The 26,627-nt window shown below is 41.3% G+C and overlaps 1 protein-coding gene across 32 annotated transcripts in view; it reads left to right on the forward strand.

The window, feature by feature from the left end:
• Positions 1-26,627, forward strand: part of MAP2 (microtubule associated protein 2) — a 219,858-nt gene that overhangs the window by 183,255 nt on the left and 9,976 nt on the right. For 13 of the 32 annotated variants that reach the window (XM_088058647.1, XM_088058646.1, XM_088058659.1 and 10 more), the window contains 6 exons: positions 1,765-5,568; positions 5,819-6,025; positions 6,426-6,560; positions 10,693-10,754; positions 16,160-16,313; positions 18,450-18,793. In XM_088058647.1, the coding sequence (XP_087914773.1) occupies positions 1,765-5,568; positions 5,819-6,025; positions 6,426-6,560; positions 10,693-10,754; positions 16,160-16,313; positions 18,450-18,793 (4,706 nt within the window). Of the gene's footprint in view, positions 1-1,764; positions 5,569-5,818; positions 6,026-6,425; positions 6,561-10,692; positions 10,755-14,553; positions 14,728-16,159; positions 16,314-18,449; positions 18,794-26,627 lie in introns of all 32 variants that reach the window. The other 19 variants (XM_088058656.1, XM_088058672.1, XM_088058658.1 and 16 more) reach the window with 8 other exon arrangements.

Here is a 26,627-nt window from a genome sequence, read left to right on the forward strand (position 1 = left end):
GCCAGAACTCTTATTTTTGTGTGTGCCACCTTATTACAAGTGCTTTACCCTGCTGGAGTGCCCTTCTTAGGCAAAATCTCCATCACTTCCACTGTGATGTTTGCCTTCAAAGTGAAGGTTAGGACTGGGTGAAGTTTAGACTTAGTCTCTGAACATAAATAAAAAATAAATAAAATGCTTACTGCAGTCATCTTTAGTACGTAAGAAAACGTAACCAGTACATAACCAGGCTTCAGTATTCCTCTTTTAATGGTATTTCTCTTCAGCCTGTGGAACAAAGGACAAAGACACCTTGTGTGGAGTAGTGGTGTAGCCACTCCTACCTGCTTAAGGAATGCTGCATTTAGGAGGTTTGTGTTCTGAGGAACACTGAATTCCTTTGGCAGTCAGAATATACTCTGATGCCATTGGTATTGTTTGCTTACACTACAGTACGAGACACAGAAGGATGCATGGAGAAAAGCAGTATCTAGCTATTTAAGTTTTGTCAAACGAGGATGACATCATCCCAGTGGCCATGCTTTACACTTCATGGGGATTGCAAGGCAGTCACCAAATGTAAAAATAGAAAAATTACCATAGGTGTAGATTTCCAGTTTGGTTACCTGTAGGTTTTAGAATGGCAGTTGCTTTCTTGACTCAGTATTAACGTATGCAAATATTTAAAGAATAAGCAATAATAATTGTTCTAAAAACAGATTCATCAGAGCAAAAATGCGGCTCCATGGACTTCAGATCTGAGGAAATTCAGAGTCAGCCCAATGCTGGTTGTAACAAGCTTTAGAAAAAACTCATAAAACCATTTTTAAAGATTAGTGCAGAAAGATATGCCATATTCTGCGGTCTTTCTCTTCATATTTTCCATCATAGGAAGATTTCAGTGAGCTAGGAATCAATATATTCCACAGGACATTAAAAAAAGATCAAGCTAATAATGATTAGTAGAGTGAGTATTAAAAAAAACCAACTAGGAATTTCTGAAAATAAAGGTATAAGGGTATAAGACTAGCCTTTTTAGTTTCAAATTAACTTAATTAGGGCCTGATCTAGAGTCATGGAAACATGCTAAGCATTCTTTGATTTCAGCTACAGCTGTTGGTGACTGGCCATTTTGAAGACCAGACCTTCAAGATCTGGGACTATTCATAGGTCTGTTGCCGATTTCCACATGATGGTTTGGTGGCAGCAGTGAGATTTTGGTCATTTGACAAAGAGCTAATGTTATAACCTAGTACAGTTAAAAAACAAACCGCTTCTGAAACTTGCAAAACCCTTTGCAGGCATTATCTCTAGTTTAGGCAGCATGTAGAGGAAAAATGTATAAAAATACATAGAAATGTATAGCTATGTATGTTTTAAGTATCACCAGCACACAAAGGTACTATTGATTCCTTTAAAGCTGCAGACTTTACTAACACAAAACTAAGCTACAGAGTCCAGCAAAGCTTCTAATGAAGTGAGGTTATTTGTGGTTTTGCTGCTGTATACAAATCATGAAGATGAAGGATTTACATGAAATCATCTCATTTCAGCGCTCACATTTATATGCGTACAACTCGCGTTTTCCTTATAAAACCTTATACATTGAAAGGAAACTAGTATTTGACACTTAAAAGCAGATTTCTAGGTGGATGCCTTGCTGCATGCTCACATCTTTCTCCCTTTCCATTCCATCATTCATACCAAAATGTTGTAAGCTACATGATTGCCTGCCTGTAAGTGCTTTAAATAATTTTGCTATAAAACCCAAACAAACTACTTCAGATTTACTTGCAGCCACGAAGATGAAATTCCGTGTCCAGGAGGGCACATGCCCTTTTGCAGCAGAACCATTAGACACAAAGCAACGTGAATCTGGGAAAGACAATAAGACTGTTGAGCAACCTAAATATGATGCCTTAGTTCCACAGTCAGCAAAAACAGAGGCTGCAGATAAAAAGGATTCAGAGAGCAAAGACAAAGAAAAAATGCTTTCACCTCCGTCAGAATGGATCTTGAAAACTGATTCACAAAAGAAAGAGGAAGCCAGTTTTGCAGAACCTGCTGCTAAGCCTCCTGCTCACCCAGAAAAAGAGCACTTGTCATCTCAACTGCCTGAAGAGAGCAGGGTGGAAGAAAGGACTGCAGGTGTGCCCTCATCAACCAACCAAGTTATGGCCATCAAATTTCAAGACAACCTCAAAGATATCCAAGGTGGTGCCATCAGCCATGGTGAAAGTTCTCTATTGCTACCAGAACCCAAGGCAGAAGCAGCCAAAAGTGAACTTCCTTCAGGTCCATCTCCTGTTCTCCCCCAGGAGCTTTCACTCAAAGATGGTTTCAAAACACATCAGGAACCTACTGACCAACTGTTTGCCAAAGATCTCAGTAAAGATGAACAGATCCACAGAGACAGGACATTTGCTCTACAAGAAGTCTCAGCAGCAACTGTAGATGGATTGAAAACTCCAAGCACCCCAAAAACCCCTGCATGGGGAGAGGAAAAGGACATGACTAAGGATGAGAGCGATGAGGAAGAAAGGTATGACTTCTGTGATAAAGAGGAGGCTCGAATATTAGATTATGGTAAAACTCCCACAAAAACAGAAGTTAAGACACTTTCCCTAGACAAAACAGACTTTCAAAAGGATGGTGAAGCTAAAAAATCACCTGATACTCTCAAAGCAGAAAAAGAAATGGACCAAAGTGGGCTCTCAGCAGCAGCAGATGTGAAAAAGGAGGCACAGCAAAGCACACAGGTACCCTCAGCTAAGTTAAGCCATGAACCGACCCTTGAGAAAACAACAGAGCACCCTGATACCACTCAGTTATCCAGGGTAACAGAGAAAGCCCCTGAAGCACCTGGTTTAACCACTGAGAAGACTCCTACTCTTGAAGCTTCTCAAGAGAAAGATGTTAAAAAAGATACTGAGGAGGATAAGACAAGTGTTTCAGCTCCTCATCAAATGAAAGAAGAGGAGGATCAGTCAGGAATGTCGAAGTATTTTGAAACCTCTGCTCTGAAAGAGGAAGCCTTCAAAGCAGATATTCTGAAACAAAGCAGTGATTACTATGAGCTAAGTGACACTAAAGAGAGTAAATATGAGCCTTATCAGAGAGGTCGTCTAATACCTGAAGATGAAGAGGAGGAGGAGGAGGAGGAAGAATTAGAGGCAGAATTGAATCAGCAGCAGAATGTGCATACTCGTGAAATGGGGTACAGTACCCTGGCTCAGAGCTATACACCAGACACATCTGAAGAACCCAGTTCTCCAACAGAAAGGATGTTCACTATTGACCCCAAAGTCTATGGGGATAAGAGAGAACTTCACAGTAAAAATAAAGATGACCTAACTCTAAGCAGGAGCTTGGGACTTGGGGGGAGATCTGCAATTGAACAGAGAAGTATGTCTATTAACTTGCCCATGTCCTGTCTGGATTCGATAGCCCTAGGCTTTAGTTTTGGTCGTGCACATGATCTTTCTCCCCTTGCTTCAGATATTCTAACTAACACTAGTGGAAGTATGGATGAAGGTGATGACTACTTGCCAGCAACCACACCAGCACTGGAGAAGGCCCCCTGTTTCCCCATTGAAAGCAGAGAGGAAGATGAACACATAGAAGAAGAAAAAGTAATGGTAGAAGAAAATGTCCAGCCTGAGACCTCAGCTGAACCATCTTTCCAGGCCAAAGACTACTACAAAAATGGGGCTGTCCTGGCTCCTGACCTGCCTGAAATGTTAGATTTGGCAGGGACAAGATCTAGATTAGCCTCTGTGAGTGCAGATGCTGAGGGGGCACAGAAGAAGTCAGCTCCTTCTGACACTGTTGTGGAAGACAGCAGCACAGCCCTGCCACCTGTGACAAACGAAAACCATGTAATTCTAAAAGCTGAAAGTCAGCTGGAAGACTTGGGCTACTGTGTTTTCAATAAGTACACAGTACCACTCCCTTCTCCAGTTCAGGACAGTGAGAATTTAACGAGTGAAACCTGTCCCTTCTACGAAGGCACAGATGAAAAACTGAGACGTGGCCTCGCTCCCGACTTGTCTTTAATAGAAGTGAAGCTGGCAGCTGCTGAAAAATCAAAAGAAGACTTCCTCAGTGAAAAAGACTTAGGGCAGCATGGTGAGTCCATTCTGGTGAGGGACTTTGAGGAGGAGAAAAAAGAGAAACTGGATACTGTGCTAGAAAAAAGTGAATATCAAGTTGACTCTAAAGAAGTCTGTCCTGTTAAAGAAGCAGAACCAGAGAAGACGAGGGCTGAGGCAGTGTTAGAAAGGAAAGAAGAAAGTGTGGCTAGTAAAGTTCATTTACCTGCTGATTCAATCTGTGACAGAATTTCTGCTTCAGAGATATCAATCGAAAAGGATTCTGTTTGTTTGTTGATGGAGAAGGAGAAGACTCTTAGTGTTGTTCCTGAAATAGCTGAAATAGAAGCTCCAATTAAACCAGATTACAATGCTATTAAGCATGACATGGAGGTGGCTGCAATGAGAGCTGACCAAGAATATCAGAGTAAGTTAGACACTAAGATTAGTGAGGTTGTTTCTCTTCCTTTAGGGAAAGACAAAACCTCTCTTAAAAGAGCAGAGCCTGAACCCAAAGACACTCAGCAGAAAGAGGAGACCACCTTCTCCAGAGAAGCAAAGGAGGCAGATGTACTTTCCAAGACTGAGCCTAGTTACGTGAAGGACATTACCAAACTGTCAGAAACAGAAATTAAGGAAAAAGTAACTAAGCCAGATCTGGTGCATCAAGAGGCAGTTGATAAGGAGGAATCTTATGAATCTAGTGGAGAGCATGATCAAGCCCAAGAAAGTTTGAATGGAGAATCTGTGAAAGCAGAGGATATCAAAGCAGAACATCCAAAACCTCCCATGTCTGGGGAAGAGATGCCTACACAGTTACCGGCAAAGGAGACTTCTGTGGAGCTCCTCTTTCCAAAAGCTGAGTCTCTCCAGGAGGAGCCTGCTGAGATTCAGATGGAAAGCATACCACAACTTGTAGAAGGAGCTGAAGAGACTCTGGATAGAGCTGTGAAACCTATGGAAACCCAAAAGCTGCTGCCTTGTGAACTGGCAGCTGGAGCCCCAGAAGAGAAAGAATATGAGGAGGCAGAGATGGAAGCAGCGCAAGAAGCAAAAGAAGAGGATAAACAGTACCTTTTATCAGAAATGCCCCCAGACTTTGGCAAGACTGCTGCAGAAGAAATGGGAGCCAAGGGTAGCCCAGAAGCACTGCCTGAACTGAAAGGCATTATTGAATCAGTGGTGACGGTGGAGGATGACTTTATCACAGTGGTGCAGACAACAGTTGATGAGGGTGAATCTGCTTCTCACAGCGTGCGCTTTGCTGCTACTCAGCAGGAAGACATTGAAACAGGAGACTCCCAGGCTGAAGAGGAGCTAGATGTTGAAGAAGTGGAAGTTGAGCCCAAGGAAGGCTCCCGAGAGGCTCCTGCTTCACCCCAGAGAGAAGAAATCCTGCTCACTAACTACAAAGCAGAGACGTGTGACGATTACAAAGATGAAACAACAATTGATGACTCCATCATGGACACAGACAGTCTCTGGGCAGACACTCAAGGTGTGCATTATCCTTTCTGTTTTGTCTGTTGAATATTTTTGCTTCCAAATCATAATGATTGAAAAGCAAAATTATTTCCGTTATAATAGTAATCTCAGCATGTTTCAGAACAAATGGTAAAAATAGTTTTCTTTTTTAAAAATTAATCATCTGCTTTATCTTCAACTATTTTTTCCCTGCTCCTCTGAAGTATTGTTAACATTTGTTGCTAATCTTTTGTTTGTTGTTGTAATTTGCTCTGATCCTACAGATGATGATAGGAGCATCATGACTGAACAGTTAGAGACTGTTCCTAAAGAGGAGAAAGCAGAGAGAGAATTGCGAAGATCATCTCTTGATAAGCATAAAAAAGAGAAACCTTTTAAAACTGGGAGAGGCAGGATTTCTACTCCTGAAAGGAAAATAGCTAAAAAGGAACCTAGCACACTCTCCAGAGATGAAGTGAGAAGGAAAAAAGGTTCATTTCACACTCCTATTACAATTTTTTTTTTATTTTCTTACTATTTTACAATACTATCTGGTTACTCTGTTGTAGATTATGTGCACCATGACATTATTAACGGTAGAGTTCTTTAATGAGATATTGTACAATTATGTGAGAAGCCATGTCCAAGGCTCACTGCTCCACTGGTCCTATTTCATTGTAGACATCCCCACTGATCACTGGGTAATGCATCTGAGCCAATGCAAACCAGTGCTGTCCCTCTTCCAGCACAGGATTTGTTCCCCTCAGAAGAAGCAATGCATTGGGTTGGAGTTGTGGAACAGTGGGCTTGACACTTGATGTATTGATCATATGAAATGGTTTGCTTGTTTTTTTTTCTGATTCTATGTTTTTGTGTTCTTTTTGTCCATAGCAGTGTATAAGAAAGCTGAACTTGCTAAAAAAACTGAAGTTCAGGCCCACTCTCCCTCCAGGAAAATAATTTTAAAACCTGCTATCAAATATACTAGACCAACTCATCTCTCCTGTGTTAAACGGAAGCAGACAGGTGACTGCGTTCTGTTCAGTTATGCAATGTGGCTGGCAAACATAGACATTTTCTTTTGTAAATCTCATAGCTCTAGCAGCTTCTCTGTTTTTTTTTTTTTTCCTCCAAGAGTATCAATCTTCACAAATAGTATTGCTATTTTAGTGTTTTGTACCATTTTTCTTTTATTCTTTCTTTCCTGGTATTTGTTTGTTGTTTGATGGAGACCATGATCATGTATGCTTGTCATTGCTTGGGCCTCCAAGTGCTGTGGTTGTAACTTGGCATCGTGCTTAGAGTGTGGTGTTCTAGGAATCTCTACTCATCTTTTTTGTTTATTTTTATTTTTTCTTTAAAAAATTATGCTTTATTTTATTTTCTGGTGGGAAAATGTTGGCAACTTAAACCATGGTATGCATTTCCATTATTCTGCTTTTTTACTCTCATGCATAATAAGAAGTGTTTCAGACTTACATATTGTTTATTGATGTTATCTGCACTGATAATTCCCAATCTGTCACTGATGTTTATGCTGTACAGTCAAAATCCACAGGGAGAATCCAGCCACATGCAGCATGGAGCTGAGAGAGAAGAAATCTGGGCTCACACTGCGAAATGCATTCCAAGCAAAAATCTTAATATTTGATAGAGGAAGATGAAAGGAAGAAAGAAATTATACCTGTTACGACTCCATAGGTGTATCATTATTTAGAGGACCAAAATAACTCTTCCAGCATTTTCACATATTATTCATGGTTCCTGTGAGTTCAAAGTGGAAGGATGAACATCTTGACTTTCATTGTGATCTTAAAAAAAATTACTGAAAGAGGCCAGGTTTTCTGTTGAGTAACGCAGCCACATGCTGTGGTTGTTTGGAACTAGGGCTAATAAGAGGAGAATGATGAACAGCTATGCAGAAGTGCACGGGCATCTTCTCACAGCTTAGAAATTAAGAGGAAGATTCGTTACCCATCATATTGATAAGCAAAGCAATACTAAAAGTGTCCCTAGGCAGTCATTCCCCTGCAGTTTTGCACCAGTCACTGCTGTTGTAAATGCAGGGCAGCCCCAGCAGGGAGGTGTGACCAGTGAAAATGCAGTCAGAGGATTAGAACAGGTTTAGAACTGTGCCTCTGCTGTATGAAGTGCAGATTGTATCCTGGCTGTGTTCCTTTAGGACAGCAGAACTAATGATCCCATCACCTCGCTCCCATGACAGGATCTCATCCTTTCACTTCCCCCTCTCAGGAGTAATGGAACCAGGAAAGAAAAGGCTGGTTCAGTCCCCTCTGTGTTGCACTGATGGCTCCTTCTCAGTTTGCAATCTCTGGGCTGTTCTAACTTGCACTATGGATCAGAACTACCCAAGAGGGCAGAATTTTAAAAAACAGTTAAAACATTTCTCCTTGCTATCTCTTGCTGCTTGCCAAAGCACAGCTTGATAGCTTAGAAGTTACAACTCATAATTCACATGTTTTTTTGAAAGCCCCAGGGGGTTCAATAAGATGTGGACATGGGTGAGGGGAAAGCATTGGCTTTGTAGTGTTCTCAACTTCTTCTACACTTCTACAGCTGCGTGGTCAGTGCTGTCACACCCTCAGGTGCTCTGCCACTACCTCCTCTGAACTGTTCTGACCCACAGAATCCCAAAGAGAACTGAGTCATACCAATGGATTTGGATAAGGAAATTTGCCCTGTACCTGAAACATGTGCCTGAAACATCTCAGAGGTTTTTCTCTCTCACTGCAATACACAGTGAAGCAGATGTATTAATCAAAGTGAGAAATATAATACAAAAATGATCCCCCTTACTTAAGTCCTCCTTTATTTAAGTCCTCAGGTGGACAGCAACCAAAATGATGGACCCAGATTCATCATAAAACTTTCAGAAATGTGGCTTGAACTTTGAGCTCTAAAGCAGAGGAGCTGAAACTATGACAGAAAATGATCAAATATATTTTGCAGAATGTTTCAGCACACTCACTGTTGCTGCAAAAATTACAGTATGTCTTATTTTCTTCTACCTCCCATTTTTATACTTCCTGATGGGACTTGGGGGGAGACCATGAGAAAGACTGCAACACTATGTGATACTCTAAGAGTGCAGGTGGTCATATGTTACCTTACATATCCCTGAGCTTGAATGTGTCATCCAGGTTTCTCCAGGACATGGAATCTAGAGGGACATTGTCTCTCTCCCATTTTCAAATAAAATACAGCACCATTTCCTGAAGCCAGTTTTGACTGTCACTGCATCCTGTTTGAAGTGGCCATTTCAGCTTTACTAATGCCTAGGTAACAGAGCCCCACAAAAGTTCTTGGCAGTGTAGTCCACAGAGCTTTGAGTGTGTTGCAGTCAGTTAAAAGCTCCACACTGCATTTACCATGACTTCAAAGTGAAACATGTCCAGTCATAAGATACAGATATCTACCAAAAGAAGTTAATATTTTCTTTTATGTTTTGCACAATGGCCCAGAACAGTACATCTTTGCCCTAATGCCCCTCAATACCTGAAAACAATTCCCATGTCACTGGTAAGCACTGGCAAATACCAGTAACTCACAACACCATATCCACGAGGCAGGGACAGTTTTTTGAGAGACTTGTCCTTGCCATTTGAAAAAGAAATGTCATGGCCAACCTTGATGAGAGAATTGGGAAGTCTTTGCCTTGACTAATGTAGCTCCATGAGTAGAAACCCCCAGCCTGGCCTGGATTTTGTGGGTGGCTGTGATTTGCTACTGCAGTTGTGTTATCAGAGGAGTGTTTTTGGAGGCAAGGCCAGGACAATGACCTGGCTATGATATTTCTTGTTTTCAATTCTGAGGTCACCCTCTGGTGACCTCAGAATTGAAACATGTTTGTTATGTATTTAAGCCAACAGCAGGACCTGTAGAAATCTTGTGTTCAGATGGAGAAGTTGTGGTTGTTACCAGGCATATCGGCACAAGTGACACAGCTTTTTTTCCACTTGTGACTGGTTAGGGTTGAATGCCAAGGGAAGGAGAAAAGAAGCTGTTTGTGGTTTTCTAGAAGAGATGGAAACAAGACCCAAAGCAGCAGTAATAGCTGTGGTAAAGTGTGACATGGGAAGGCTCTGCTGCACTTACCTCTCTTAAAAATTCAGAAGAACTGAAGTATGCAGTTACATATTCTTTTCCTCCTCACAAATTCTCTCTCCTACACCTTGGACTAGAGTGGGTAGTGTGACAGAAAACCAGGGATAACCTCACCACACCTGGGACCTGCATTAGAAAAGGGAAAAATTAACCTGACCTTTCCTGTCTGAGGAATTAGGGTTGGGTTTAAGGTTGGAAAACAATTGGGTGTATAGCAGAAGGTCATAATTTATGATTGCTGTCCTACTTCTGCCTTTACCAAGGGCATCCTGGCACAGGTGCCAGAAGATTTCATGTCTAGTTGTTAAGTGGCACATCCCTTCCTAAGTAGCAGTGTTGGGGTGAAGCTAATAACCTGCTTTCCAAAAATCTGCCCTGTTCAAAAACCAGTGTGGATGGATTCAAAGGCCAAGAGAAAGATCCTATCTCAAACCATGTTGTATCATATAAATAAAATACTGAATTAACATTCTTGATGTCCCAGATGAACTTTGAATTTTTAAATTCTAGAGAGTTTAGCTAACCATGACACACTGACCCTGCTGACACAACTAGGATGATAATTCATCAGTGCATCTCTCTCTTTCCATTATGAATGTTGGCTAATATTTTGAAAGTGGTGACTATAGAGGCCTCTCTTAAAATTTTAATTTGTGGATGATTTAAAGGAGCCTGATTTTTAGAGGACAGTCCTGAAAATCAGGATGCTAAGTTGTCTGAGGATTGACCAGAAACTTTTATATTTTTCAGCTATTTCTGGAACTTTTTTCTTTTAGTTTATAGACTTTTAGGAACATGAATACAAAATTTCATTTTGTTTGAAACACATAGAATACCATTTTACCTCAAGTAAGATGAATTCAGAAAATTTTCAAGGCATGTAAATGTCTGCATACAGTTTGCTGAGGGTAATTCACAAAGTACTTACTTTGCACAGTAGTTTCAAGGCATTTAATTGATCTAAGAAGTGTACTAAATGGAAATGCTTATTATTACTGTCTTTAACTATCAAGTCTTTCTTTGGATTTCTCAGCAGCAGGTGGTGAAACAAACCAGGCTCCTGCTGTATTTAAACAAGCAAAGGAAAAACTCTCAGTGAGTAAAATAATCTTATTGTTCATCTTTATAATCTCCTTTTGCCCTTTTTTCACCTCTTTTTGTGTTAATTCAGTGTGTGTTCCATTTAAAATTTGTTCTCCATATTCATTATTCATTTAAAAGGATAATTAAAACCACCTTTCCTGAATAACCTTTGAAGCCTAGTCTCAAGTGGTAGATGGTGACAGTTTGCAGATCCACAGAGGGCACACAGACTCTGAACTGCAGGACTTGAAGTCTGCTCAGCATTTTGAGCCAGGCTGTTCTGTGGGATAAGCTGTGTATCTTGGCCCTTCCTGCAGCACCCAGCTTGCATTGCCAGTGCAATGACTCAAGTTCTGTGTAGGCAGAAGCCCTCCCCCAGGACCTGGGTATCTCCTGGTGAGCCATTTCACAGCCCAGTGTTCTGCAGGGGCCGTGCCTGTGTAGAAGTTGCTGGCCAGGAGAATGTACATATGATTCAGTGCTTTCAGTATGGCCACTTCCTGAGCCAATGTCTGTGTTATAATCTGTCAGTTTGCAACCTTGCTTTGCCTTGCCTTCAGCTGCCCTACAGACTTTCTTGCTTCCTGTGTCTGGCTCTCTTAAGGAAAGACTCCCTTGCTCCCTGGTGACACTGCACTGTTTCTGTCCCATCGCTCCAAAATCCCCAGGAAACCAACCTCCATTCACTCTCCCCTATGCATTTATTTTTTCCATGATAGTGACACATACTAATCCACATCTGCAGCACAACACTGTGTCATTGTTATCATAGAATCATGGAATATGCTGAGTTGGAAGGGACCCATCAGGATCATTGAGTCCAACTCCTGGCCCTGAGCAGGACCAACCTCCATCATTAACAATTAAGAACTTCAATGGAATTTCTCTAAATTTCCTAATACATTTCCTAGTATATTCCATGGGTGATTTCTTTCACTTGTTGAACCAGACTCTCAATTCTTTGGGGAGCAAAAAGCTGTGTCACATGAAGTGCTACACATTGTTTATGAATCATAAGAAACTGGTAGTGCTGAGAACAGCACAACTGATTGGAGGCTTTGTAGAACCATGGTTTTTCAGGTCTGACCTATTCCAGCTCATAGCTGGGAAACTGTTAGAGCTTCTTTAAAAGTACAGTGAATAAGATCTGGCCAGGTTTCTGGGCTGAGTCTGAGCATGTTTTATTACTGTCTTTTCTTGGCAGACCATCAACACTTGCACAAGAGAAGCCAGTACTTACCCATTTTCAGTGTTTATGGAGTGCTCTAGTACAAGCACTGCAAAATCATTCTGTGAAATTATCTTTCTGTGTACCTTTCCTGTTCCTGCCCCTTATGTTATAGCACAGATCAGAAAGCTGTCCCCTGCTTACTTTCTCTCCCTCTTGCCTTGCCTTTCTGGTTGCCACACTCATGCACCTCTTGGACATTTTCTCTTCTGTGCCTTGACTTTGCCTCTGCTTTTATAAAGATCTCTCCTCATTTACTTTCTTTGTGGTTTTCAGCTTTTATGTCTTTCAAGTACATCCTTTTCCTCCCCACTGGTAATGTTAGATCATCCAGCCTGGTCAGTTTTGTTATCCATGTTCAGACTGCCGTTTACACGGGACAAGTTCAGGAAAAGCTAAACAGTTCCATCTGCTGGAAGCAGCTGTGTACCTGCAGTTCAGTGAGGTGATGAAAACCTGGAACACCTTGAAATAAAATGAGGGTTCTGCATCCCCACTTCAGCAATCCCTGAGTTTCAGTGAGAATTACATAGACCTTTGTCCTCTGCTGACCCTTCCGGCAACATAAATTAAAACAGAGGTCAGAGGTGATGTATTGCTATCAGAGACTGAGTTTTCCTGTAGGGAGTGAGACTGTTTTTTTTTCCTTGCTTAACCAGCTTTGGGCAGATTCTGCTTCTATTACTGATGCTAAAAAGTGCTTTGTTACCTAAATAACATGGAGGGACTCTAGACTGTGATAACCAGAGCTGTGCAGAAGCTCAAGGTCATGCCTTTTCCCCATCTGTTCCACTGACAGATCTCAGCATTGTCCATCTTTAGCATCCACATTAGATTCATGTGTTCACAGAGGACACTGAGCAATATAAGTGAAAAGTCTGTGTCTGTGACTAGAACCTTAATCTGTAAGAGTTTTTCAGTCTCATTATAGGGGTAATTTCATGCATGCAAGTTGAAAATAGTGAAAACCGCAGAATGATGATTTGAGCCTCAAACAATATGTGCTTAGAAAGGAGCTTGCAGAATGTCTGTTTCTTGGGGCCACCCAACATAGATACTCTGCTTCTATAAAGTTTCAGCATCAATAAATACCTTCACGGATTTCCAAACAAGATCCAAAGTTTCACAAATGGATGAGACCCATAATTTTAATTATGACAAACCAATCAAAGTCTGGAAAAGCCTTTGATTTGACAGAAACATATTCTGTAGTTTCTGTGTAAAATAATTTTTCACTGGTTTACTTCTGTTTGTTCTCAGACAGTAAAATAAGAATTAAAAAAGAGGCAAAACGCATTATGGGAATATATTCTTGCTAGTAAAGCACTTCCATCCCAATTTCTTGTCTTGCTGCGTAGTCTGGAGGATGACATCCAACAGAACTCCTCTCAGCTGTATTGCAGGACTGGAATTGCTTGTTATACAGTTCTGCAACTCTTAATCATGTGGGTGATGTCATGGATGACATTCAGCACACCAGCCTCAGTTTTCCATAGGCTGAGTATATAGCCTAAGCCAGAGGCCTGTCAGAGTGGGAAGCCCATTCTTATTTCTCATTTTCTAACAAGACAACTTAAAATCAACTCATGTACCTTTTCTGAACATTGGGAAAGTCTAGGGGATTGATTGAGCTCAAATTCCAAGTTCAATGCTAAAGTTCAGTAGAAATCCCAGAATGACAGGCCCACTGGGATTGTTCCTATGTGTAATTTCGTGCTATTATGACTACAGAGAGGATCAGGACAAGAAAGGTAACACCTTTGCAATTGTTCTTTGTAATACCAGTTATACCTATGGAAGAAACAAAGTGGCCCCATTCTGTTTCAAGGAGATTCCTTTTTGTAAAGCAGAAAGGCTCCTAAGTATAAACAAAGATTTCCTGTCTGTCCTGTTGGTGTTTAATTGTTCTTTGAATGGGATATTGTCATTATTTGGTATCAAACAAGTATTTGTTCACAGTAATATACCATGTCAGCCTTTCAACCATATATAGCTTTCCTCATGCCAGGACTCCATACTGCCAATATAAATTTATTCATTTCTGTGGAGTGACACCAAATGCACAGAGCAATATCTGGCGTGTGTTAGGGATTTTGTCTGTACACAGTGGCAAAAGAAGGAATACTGTCTTGCCCTCCCACTGTTGTGGGAATACTGGTGTAACTTTGCTTCTAGGATTCCCACTGTTTTATTCCTGATTTTAGCCTGGATGGATATATTTCAGCTTTAAAGGGCTGGAATTTCTTGGTGCTTCTGTAGCTTTGCACTTGTTTCTAGTGCAGCCAGCCAGCAGTTGTACCAGTTAAATGCCACACCTGGCCCCAGTTTTTTCCTAATAAGACCAAAATAGCATCTGCAGAAAAAGGCAGATTCCTAGAATAGATAATTCTGTCCAGACCTATGTGATTTCAGCCAAACAACACAAAACTGAAACTTCCATGATTGTCAGATCTGCATAGACCATTACCAGACACAGGAAAAGTATTAATTCATAGATTAGCATATTTTTTTTTTGGTCCATGTTGCATGTATTTTCCTTTTGTCCAGCTTCATGTTGTGTTTTGTTTGTTTTCTCATGACTAGACTGCCTCTTTGTCAAAGATTCCTGCCTCAAAGTCTAGAGCAAAGTCATTGCTTCCTCCAAGACCCAGCTCAGCTTGCTCATTAACCACTAAAAGGGCCACATTTCTCGATACAGACAGTTATTTTGTTCGGCCCTCTTCTGCAGGCCCAAGAGACTCAAAATCAGATGCTAAGGTAAGGTAGCAGAGTTGGTAAAGAGAGTTAGAGATGCACAGGTGAACTCCAGGAAACACATTATCTACCCACTGAATTTGAGTCGTTCTCTGCGAAGCTCCTGTGGGATTACTTACAGCCAGTGGCAGGAAAACTGATTAGCAGGCTACAAGATCTCTGCTACAAAATGGATAAAAATGGAGGTACTCCAGAGGAAATGTAAGTGAAATAAGTTATAACTAGAAAGACATGTCTTCTTTCTGTTGATCATACGGATGCTACTTCATTAACTGCCGAGAAGTTGCAGCCATTTGCAAGTGGGTAGGTGGTAAAGAGCAGCAGGACTAATTTGCCATCCAAGTTTAAAAAAATGTAATTTTTGACCTGTTAATATTCACTTCAAAATCAAATTCAGTCTCCAGCGTAGGAGGGTACAATTCTAATTACCAGCAGTAGGTGATAGAATAGGGCAGAATCCAAATGCTCAAGGAACCAAATTTTAAGTCAGTGCATAGGATTTTTTGAAGAAGTTGCAGTATAAATTTAAAAAGATGTTTGGCAGTCCATTCCAGCTTCTCTGTGTTTGCATTTCACTTGTGTTTCAAATCTACATTATGGTGAGTTAACTATCCCCATGTAAATATTGGTTTTGCCATTGACTTATATTTTTTGTTTAATGCCATACTTGGAGTGTCTTTTATTGGTTGGGACCATCATCATTTGTCTTAGGGCAGAATGTCTGCTTATGCTGGTTTGTCTTTGGCTGCACATCCCATAAGCTCAAAAATATTCTAACATACATGTCTGCTGCCTTAATGGTAAAGAGGGGTTTACTTTACCCTGATAAAGGGAAGGTATGCACTGATTTCAAAAAGTAAACATTTTATTATAGATAGAATTTAAACAACAGGATTTATAATCCTACACTCAGGGAAAAAAAAAATAGCAACAGAAAAAGCCAACAAAGCTTGTAGCTAAAATTTTATCTCCCTAAGAAATTTACAAGGTAGTGTTTGAATATGCAAAAATCACACAACACCTACCAATCTAATGTATGGTGTATTCTGGACACCAGTAGTGCACTTACTTTGCAGGTAAATTCACATAGGAGTTTCGCACTTGAGCTCTAGAGAGTTGTTTTACTTTCAGCTTGCACTTAAAAACCCCACCTTTTTCCTTATGAAGAGCCAACTGTGGGATCCATCCATATTTAGATCCAATAATATCCCTCTATGTCTTGGGACAGGCATCAGAAGACGTTTTGGTGCAGTAAAGAAGCACCAGGGAGCTAAAGCAGAGCACGTAGGGTGACTGAACCCCTCAGGTTCCTGTGTGAGGAGCAAACTGGGCCCATAGGATTAGATTTCCCCCTCTGTGTGTAGATACAGGAGGTCATAGCCCAAAGAGTGAGTTTTGAAAACTAAACCTTCCTTTGTTATTGTGCTGCTATTAGGATGGAGTAAGCAAGAGCCCCGAGAAGCGTTCATCTCTACCAAGACCTTCCTCCATCCTTCCTCCTCGACGAGGTGTATCAGGAGACCGAGACAGAGAGGAGAACTCCCTCTCCCTCACAACTTCTCTTTCCTCTTCAGTACGACGGACTACCCGTATGTTGTCTTTTTTTTCTGCATGTTAACCTTCTACTTCTGTGGTTGTCTCCACCCTCATTGTCACATTGCCTAGCACCACATGTCCCTGCCTTTGAGACAGAGGAGTAGCTCTGGGGAGTGCTGTTGGAAATTACAACCTACAGACTGGTTCTGTTCATATGCCAAGTGCCTGAAACCAGGGACAGGATGCACCTGCAGTGCCCAGAGCGATGACTTCTGCCCAGACTAATTGCTGATATTAGAAAATGCCTTTGCAGGGAGTTCAGAGCTGGGTGAGGTATTTAAGATAAAGCATTTATAAATAGGAGCAAGAAATAGTAAGTCAAAACTGAAGTAGACAACCTGAAATATTCTGGTGGGTCTTGGAAAAGTGAACCTGATAGTTACAGTCATTAATTTGCTGTTTCCCAGTAATTATCTCCCTATGCTGGGTATGCTAGGGTAAAATCTCTGCTGAGAATTGAGATGTTAACTGGCAGAGTGACTCACTTGGGGCAGTTAAGACAGTGAACCAGCTAGGTTCCTTTTATGAGGACCAAAGTTATCAAATCATAAGCCAAAATAAATCACAGGACAAAGACAATCTACTAAATAACCCCAGAACTTTTAGCCAGGCCTTAGAACCCACATGTGGCTTCCTGCTTTCCAATAGGAGTTCCTCTGTCTTCTTTCTTTGGAAACCAATCTCAGCCCTTTTTAGGACAGCTTAAGGGAAGGAGGTGATTAAATTCTGCAAAAAATGTCCTTTGAAATGCATAAATGATGCTCCAAAGGTAAAACAGAGGCCCTTTGAAAGCAGAGTGACCTCCAGCTGCCACAGCAGCCAGCCCATTCTGACCAGGAGTGTGAGCCCATTAAGAATTCAGCAGTGTGGTGAAGGGCTGAGGAATGAAAAATAAATATACTAGACCTGCAAGGAGGTAGGGAAAAAAATAATTCCCTTTCTGTCTCAGATGGTATAGTGAGAAACTTTAGGGTTGGTTTGGAAAGAAATTGGAGGTGAGTGGAGTATGTTCAGTCTGCCTAATGAATCATGTAGAGCAAAGAGTGTCTCCTGAGCTCCAGGGACAGGAGTGCATTGGGTTTGGGCCACCATCATTGCATAAACAGAATGATTAGCAAATACTTTAAATAAGAATTTGTTTAGTCTCACTGGATGCTTTTGAGGGGTCCATTGGATTTATAATTTCTGAACTTTTGAAGAGTGAAAACACATGTGCCCATTTGGCATTGGGGTTCCCAGGTCTTGAGAGTTATTTTGATCTTTCTCTCCATAAGTATTCTCAGCAAAATCTTACTTTGGAGGTATCTCAGCTTCTGTTTATTTATGTTTGAGAGTTATGAGCAGAGCTGGATGCAGAAAGCACAGCTAAGCTGATCCATGTGCTCAGTGAAAAGGACTGGCAATGTCATAAACATCGAATGGAGCCACTACAAAACTATATAGTTGGGTTTTTTTTTACTTGCATGCAAATGTAAGTAGAATATGAATTTTTATCAAGGTTGCCTCTGATAATGGCTTTCTTTCACAGCACTAATGAAAAGTAGCAATTGAATATGAGGACATGTACCCATCCACACAACACAGCTAAAGCTTGTTCACCAGTTGAATTCCCACCTGGGGTTCATCTGCAGCTTACCAGCAGTGGTATGAGAAACAGCACCAGCCAGGCACTCACAGCTTTTCATTACAGGAATATCATCAGATTTTTTACTGCTTTCTTGTTTATTGCCCAGGTCCACTGCAATTGGTTGTATCAAGTCCCAAAGGCTGGATTCCAAGGATGCTTCTCATCCTTTCCCCAAAATGGAAATAAATGTGATGATGTGCCTTGTTTAGCCAGCTTTGCAGGAAGCAGAAGTATTGTGGGAAGCATTCCTGTGTTACAGAATGGAGAGCTCAGTCACTCTGGGGGCATTAACTTAACCCCTCATGGCAAGGTAGTTGCTGGCAGGTTGATTAGCAAAGTAAGACACAGGGAGACCCGTTCAAGCTGCTGTTTTGGCAGTAGCACTGCCATCTCAAGAGCTGTGTCTCACTTGGCATATAGAGATGCAGTTTTGGGAGTACAAAGGGAAGAAGAGCTGTACTTCTGTGCCTCTAAAGCTGTTGTTTTTTTTTCCTGAATGTAGGATCAGAGCCAATTCGTAGCAGAACGGGAAAAAGTGGAACTTCTACCCCCACTACTCCTGGTTCCACTGCCATCACTCCAGGGACACCACCAAGCTATGCCTCCCGTACCCCAGGCACTCCAGGGACACCCAGTTACTCCAGAACTCCCCACACTCCTGGGACTCCCAAATCTGCAATACTGGTACCTACTGAGAAAAAAGTTGCCATAATTCGCACTCCTCCTAAATCTCCAGCCACTCCAAAGCAGCTACGAGTTATTAATCAGCCTCTACCTGACCTCAAGAATGTCAGGTCCAAAATTGGGTCAACAGATAATATCAAATACCAGCCTAAAGGAGGGCAGGTAAGGATTCTACTCTTTGTGTTCATCCATATGTTATTTACTCTTCTGTGTGCACCTTTGTGATAGGCATGGCACAGGAGACATTTTGAGTTGCCTTTTACAAGGCAACTTTTAGAAGGCTTCTTCTGTTCTCCAAGTCCCTTGTCTGTTTAAGTCATGTTAAATGGCAAAGAAGAAGGACAATCTTCAAAAACTTACCTTGCCACATGGAAACTAACAGTGCCTATCTGAGATCCATTAAAAAAATTCAAACAGGACTTTGCACTTCATGCCATAGATACGTTTCTGCCTGAGTCTCAGCAGTTCTGCTTACTCAGTCTTTATCAGTAAAAACAAATAAGAGGTTTGTTTAATTCAAGTTGAAAATCAATCCACATCTATGCTAGCAGGATTACACAGCACATTGCCTTTTCCTGTGCCATTTGTATGACATGCATTGTGTTGGGTGAAATTAATTATGGTTGCAGCCTCCAACCTGGTAAATGCACCCCACAGTAAAGATGGGGGAAGGGGACAGATATATTAGACTTAACTGATTTTCTTGCTCCTGAGTTCAAATAAGCAGGAACAGAGCTTAAACTGTATAAACTGGAGGATGCATATAAGTGTAAACATAAGAATGTGTCTTAAGGCACATCAGGATTTTCTGTTCTCACTGAAAGAACAAGAATTCAGTGACATCCTGATGTGATTAAGCCCTGAAAAAAGAGGTAATTTCATACCTTGCAGTTATGCAATGGAACACATTTTCATAAGCATTGCTTTCAGCTAAAGACCAAGGTAGGCAAAATCAAAGGATCTCAGAATGCTTTGGGTTGGACATGATCCTAAAGATCATCTAATTCTAGTTCATTCCCATGTGGCCTTGAACACTTCCAGGGATGGAGCATCAACCATTTCTCTGGACAATCTGTGCCAGCACCTCACCACCCTCACAATCAAGAATTTCTTCCCAACATTCTATTGAAGCCTACCCTCTGACGATTTGAATCCATTCCTCCTTGTGCTGTGACTCCTGGCCCCTGTCCAAAGTCCCTTTCCAGCTCTCTTGGAGCCCCTTTAGGCACTGGAAGTGGTTCTAAGGGCTTCCCAGAGCTTTCTCTACTCCAGGCAGAACAATATCAACTCTCTCAGTCTGTCTTGGTAGCAGAGGTGCTCTCTGAGCATCTTCACAGCCCTCCTCTGGACTTGTTCCAGCAGGTCCACATCCTTCCTATACTGGGGATGCAGTACTCCAGGGGAAGTGTCAGGAGAGCAGAGGGGCAGAAAGAATCCTCTTCTCACCCTGAGGATCTTTGGATTCTTTGGATGCAGTCCAGGACATGGTTGGTTTCAGGGATGCAGGTGCACACAGCCAGCTCTTGTCCAGTTCTCATCCACCAGCACCCCCAAAGCCTTCTCGGCAAGGCTGCTCTCAGTCCATGCTCTGTTCTGCCTGTATTTGTGCTTGGGATTACCTTCACCCACATGAAGGACCTTGCACTTTGCCTTGCTGAATCCCATTATTACAGACAGAACTCACCAAATTTTTGAAGGGGCAGTAAAAATGTAGGCTTTCATGCTAAGCAGAAACTTTTGGAGACTGAGGGAAAGTCAGATAGGAAGTACCATAAATCTTACTGGGATATGGTGCTTATACCTTCCTCTTCAGAGTCTCTGCTTAATACTCTACCAAGCAGAGCCAAAGCCAGAGCTGGAATAGTCTTCCCTCATTTTTGAGCAATGCAGAAATGCTAACACAGATGGCATTAAAAGCCAAAATTATGCCCAAGCAATTTGTTTTTCTTTCCATTTGGAAGAATTGTTCCAGCTTACACTGGGAAGCCATCCATCCTGTTAAGGTTTAAGATATAAAACCCAGAGTAACCTGATAGATATTCTATGTGATTCAGCAACAAAGAGGCAGAAAGAGGAAAAAGAATACAGCTTACCAACATTTATGCTGAAAATGTGGACAGTTCAGTCTTGTGGGTGTAAACAATTATGTTGATGTATTTTTTCCTAATGAGTACCTGTGTATTTCATATTGATTCTAGACAGAGCCCTATGGCAAAAACACCAAGAGCCTCCAGCTCCCTTTTATTTCCTGAGTTACAGCAACAGCAATGTGAGTGCTTTATGAAAGGTTCATTTCTCAGCTGCCTCCAGGGGCAGGACATCAGGGTGAATAACATGCTCCCCATTTGGTTGTCCTGAAAACAGGACATTCCAGTAATCTGGCTTGTACAGTGTTTCCAGATCAGAAACTTATATGTGTGTGTGTATTAGTATTGGACTTGATTGTGGAACTTACAGGACAATGAAGTTTGCCTAATGCCGTGTCAGAAAGAAATAATAAATTGGATCAAAACTTACCATTGCAGCCCTGTGCCTGCTGTAGGTCTTCCAGAGAAAAAGAACAAGCTCATGTTTTAAACAGTAAGATACCTCTAAGGTGTTGATCCTGTTTTCATGGTAAATTAACACATTCAGTACTTTCCAGGATTTGGACAGTAACCAGTTACTCATAAAGGTAATGCCTTACCAGAGGTACTTCTGCCTTTACTTTGACAGGTGTGATTATTTTGCATGGGAGCTCCACTTTGTTTGATATATCATGTGCAGATGGTCATGGTGTGCAGGGACCCCAGCAACACAAATTCAGACTGTGCTTCTGGGTTAGCATTCCTCATGCAGGCCCAGCTCTTGGACTCAGGGCCCAAAACCAGCACCATGGTACCCTGTCCTCCTCCTCTCTGTTACTTTCTCTGGACTGTAACAATTATACAAGAACCAGGGGGCCACAGCAAACTGTATTTCTTTGTAGACACCATGCCTAAAGAGCTAAATTTCCTTAGCAGCTCTAAAAAACTGCTCAGAGTCCTTGCTGAGCAGTGAAGAATGGCACAGCGTGGCACAGGATGGCATTTCACTGCTGTGGGCATTACAAGGGAAATCTGCTGGGTGAACAAAACATCACTGAAGCTAAAGCATTTCTTAGTTCCAGTGCTATGTAGCCACTGAGCTGTGGATTGGGCAAAGAGGAGCTCACTAAATTTTTCCTTTATGTCTCCTTTATGCTATAGTTGCTCAGTCTAGACATGAGGTTTTAGGATAATTCTTTTCCAGTTTCTACAGTTGAGTTTTATAGGGTCTGTGAGAGCAACACATGAAAGCTAATTTCATTTCCTTGTGTCTGCTCAGTTCTTTAATGTCTGGTAGCAATATTACCCTGGCTGAAATGAGCTGTTATCTGCTATTTGCATTTAGTGATGATACATGAAACAAACAGAAAGCTTCTTTATAACCTGAACTGGAAGTGCTGATAGCAATAGCCACAGGAAAAACAAGCAGAGAAAAACCCAGCATATATCTTGGCAAGTTAAGTCCATAAACATAACATGCAAATCACTGGAGGAACACAGATAGGCAGCCCAAAAGTGTCATTTGGAGACAGGCTATCCTTTTACCAGTGGTATATTTGAACCTGGCACAAAGTCTTGTCTTTACTTCGAGCTGTTCTAGAGAAAGCTGCGCTCTGAAACTGCCAGAGGCTGGGGTGCAAAACTGAAGAAGCCCTTGGGGATGTTTAAATGCTAAATAAATCAAGAAGTGTTGTGCTTCAGCCTGGAATTTTATCAAAAGCTCATCAGACAGCAGACTGATTTTCCTTCAGCTCTGACTTGCCAGCCACAGGAACAAAGAAAAGGGGAGAAATCATTCCACCTGATGGGGGGTTGTGTGAGTGTGGTGTGTGAAGAGAATGCTAACTCTGCACTGCATTCAGCTAGGAATAGGTGGCTTGAAACATATTTTAATTGGTATTCTGCAGTGGGGAGAAATGATGGCTTCTCTGCTCTGTGATGCAGCCAGTAGGTGATTGTCTGGTTTTCTCTTTATGGTACAGTATGGTGAAATGTATCATTACTGGCAAAGCTCAGAGGTGACTTGCTTATGGGTATGTCTGCTGGGCTTCAGATAGATTTTCACACTACATCAGCTGTGGAGGAAATGCTGTGCTTTCAAATGTAGCCCATTTGCATCTGTTATTTCTCAGACAGCCCAAGGGAAGCATGGGGAGCCAGGAGAGGATGTTGGAAATCTGTTTCAGATGCCAAGGCTCATTTTTTGTTGTTTTTTTTGGTTCAGGTTTTTGGTTTTGCTTTTGAAATTCTGTCTATGATTGTGTTTGGTGCCATATCAGAGTACAGACGTGCACCAATTGAGTCTTTTCGTTCCTGGCAAGGCAGAGTATTTATAATGCATCATGGGCCAGCAACCAAGGATAAAGCAAGGATAAACCTAACCTAGCTTTCTCTTAATTTTCTCTTAAAATGTATACCTAAAATCTCAGCCATGGGCAAGAACTTCAGTGGATATGAAGCAGCAGAGCTTCATCAAAGTGAATGGAGCTGCACAGACAAGAATTACATGCATAAGCTTTAAAATACCACTAATTATAGTGACAACCAGGCACATTGTAAGAAGTAAGATGACACATAGAAAAATGAAATATCTAAGCCATGCTGAAGAATGAAATGTTCCTTGAAGGTTTTTAGGACGATTAAGGAAGAACTTCACACAAAGTGCAATTAGTAATGAGTCAGCAAGTTTGAACAAATCGATGACACCACTATTCAGTGTATGTTTTCCAAAAACCACAGAAATGCTTGCAAGGAGAGTAGAGGCATGAGCATTAGATGATAAAATAGACTGGCACTGGGAAGACATTTCAGAGGTGGGCAGAGGAGTAGGCTTGAATGGATATTTTTGTTAGCTTCAAAATCAGTTTGAATTTATGCCAAATTGGTTGGTTTTGCCTTGCCTTCTTTTATATATTCTCTGTGTGTTCTTTACACATAAATTTGTAGCTCTGTAGCCTGTCATTGTATTTGTAGCCTATCTCCAGTACTTTTCCTGACCTTATCTGATAAGCAGAAAGACAAAACACATTCCAAAGGTTTCAAGCTGGGGGTCTGAGGCTCCCATCTTGGTTCTTCCTGGGAACTAAGGTTGAGACCAGCCCTTTGAGACATATTTGTATAAACAGAGTTGAGTCCCTATCTAGAGGAGGAGGAATTCAAAAAAGAGTGGAGTTGGGGGGATTACCTCTCCAACTATGCTTCTAACTGGGGATTCTTATCAGACATGTTAATTTGCAAAACCTATAGAAAATGTATGCACATTATGCTGTGTGTGCATCTTTGGCATTTTCCACCTGGCAAAGTGTGCACCTAAGGATCCTTGTAAAGGTCACCTTTTAGCACCTAACTGTGTCTGGCTCATGATTTTAGGACCAGTGAAAAGGCATCAGGATGGCAGGAATTTCTCAGTTAAGTTCCCATTGAGGTGGCATCTTATAATTCCTCTTCCTGCTGTTTCACGTGTCTTTGCACCACTTCATGAACACTCATGACTGCCCAAAACCTGCAAGTCTGTAAGTTATATGGTGTTGGTGCAATGTCTGCTGAAGATGTCCAAGAAGATGGTGGAGAGCAAGGCTTCACACAAAGTGCAGTCTGAGCTCTGGATCCCACTCTCCTTCCAGCACATCATGTGCTTTTTCTCCATTATAACAACACAGTTGAATCAAAACCACTTAGCTCAAGTTAAGAGGATGTTCCTGAACAAGTCAGTGATGAACACAAATTAGCTTTTAAGGGCCAAACTCAGTGTCTTCTCCAACCAGTGGAGAGAATCTGGCTGGAGGTGAGGCAGCTGTGCAGGGAGGTGTGGATTGAGGTGGAGCATGGCTGTTGTTACCTGATGTAGCTGAGAGACTGGGAAGCAATTTTTTCCACACTGTTGGCTGCACTCACTGGAATAAGTTTGTGCATTTGTCAGCTCAACAATTCAAAGCTGTAAAATAAAGTAATCTCTGTCAGTCTGGTTTTGCTTTCTTTGTGCACTCCCAATTTGGGGATTTGCAAGACATTTGAAGGGATTTGTTCTGCACTGAAAATTAGAAATTAATTCAGCACTTATTAATTACAGATCTACAAATGTGAAGAGAAATTAGAACTTTCAGGTACACCTTCAAAACTCTGTCAGAGATCAAACCTGTAATATTTAAGTTTATGAAATTTGGTTGAAAATTGTAGATTGGACAGAAATAATGACATCTTGCAGCTCTTGTATTCAGACTGCACTTGTTTGAAGGAAGGCTTGCTTGAGTACAGTCTGTACAGTTAAGCCTTGAATTATTCTGGATAAAAAGCTAGATGTTCTTCCTGACTCATATTTTAGAAAAATTAAGCAATCACTGCCAGCCTCCAGCAAGTTTCAGAAGGGCTTTTTTGGGGAAAGGTGTTTGGTTGCTAGAAATGAGCAGGGAATTAGGACTTCCTCTCTAGTGACGACAGAGTAACATCTCTGCTGCATCTAACCCATCTGTAAAATGTGCACCCTGCCTGTGAGGCAAACTGTGAACCACAATCAGGAGGCTCCCAAGCAGTCTCATGGTCTCTAGCCACTCTCAGAACTTCTACTCACTGCAGTAGCCATATGTCTCCATTTTTTGGATGCAGCAGTGCCCTGATTTCTGCTGCTCAGATGTTCAGTCTAGGGCTGAAGTATGATGCAGTATCTTTCCACCAACTACAGTTGGCAGCTTCATCAACCAGTTCCAGCTCTTAGCTGATTAATGTCAGAAGAGTCAAATCCCAGTTGTGATGGTACCATGCCTTGTTGTTCTCTTGTTAAAAAGTATGGGGAGAAGCTGTATTTTTTTTTCCTGGAGTGGATTGAAATTACCAAGGTGTAAATTCCTGTGGAAGTCTGAGTTATCCCAGCAGCAAGCTCAGCAAAGGAGGTGTTTCCAGCTGAGCTCTAACTTTTAGTCTAAATTTTGAGGAAAAAAAATGAGAAAGGTTGCTGCTTTGGGGAAAATGTTCAGGGAATATGTAATCTGGATCAGAACTGTTTCATCATATAATAGTGTTCCATTTTGTGTGGAAAGCTTAGAAGAAGTTTGGTTTGCTAGGCAGGAAAGAAAATACTAGAAACCTTGAGTTTTATATTGGAAATTTGGTTTTGAACAATAAAGAAATGCTAAGGGCTGTGTCTGATGAATGTTGGAAAAGCCAACTTGCATGAAGAGATGACAGCAAGATATTTTTGAACTTGAACTGAACAACCTAAATGTCTCCATTATGCTAAAGACATTCCAGATGTACTGACTCAAAACTCTTCTCAAAGATACAGGAACAGATTTGGAAACTGATACATGATGCTCAGCACTTGAGATCTGAAGCTAAGGGTACTCTTACCATGAGTAGGAACTGTTGTGTCTAAGTATTGAACTCTGAATTTTAGCAAAATCTGTTAGTTTGGTGGTTGTCAGGTTTTTGTTGTTGAAGGGAGTACTAAACCAAGGAATTTGTATTTTAGGTGAATTAATTGCACTCCCAGGATTTTTTTATTTGGTGTGAATCCTCAATACTTTTTCACCATTCTTTTTTTCAGCTCCCCAGCTTTAGTGAGGTGTGATTGCAGAATATGCTACAGTTCATGGGACAGAGATCTTGCACTTCCTTGAACTCTCTGTTAAATCCAGCTGTTGTGTATTGACTAGAAACTCTTTGGCATGGAAAATGGTCACTTCACTTTGTACTTCTAGCATAATTATGCAGACCCTCTCAGTATTTGTCCATAGGTCTTTCCTCCCCTTATTGGTAGGGACATTCCTCATTCAGCATGGCCATCTTATTAATTACTTTAGTACAGTGATGGCAGGTATAAAGAAGCTTGTAAATCAGCCACTCTTGTCCTGTGCAAGGATTCAAGACTTGGCTGGTCACAATATTATCTGCTCAGTGCCTGCCTCTCAATATGTTTTTAAAAGTCAGAAATTACT

Source organism: Pseudopodoces humilis, chromosome 8 (assembly GCF_049639895.1).
Source record: "Pseudopodoces humilis isolate 2021_Gansu_Grassland_sample_001 chromosome 8, ASM4963989v1, whole genome shotgun sequence".
NCBI classification, from domain to species: Eukaryota; Metazoa; Chordata; class Aves; order Passeriformes; family Paridae; genus Pseudopodoces; species Pseudopodoces humilis.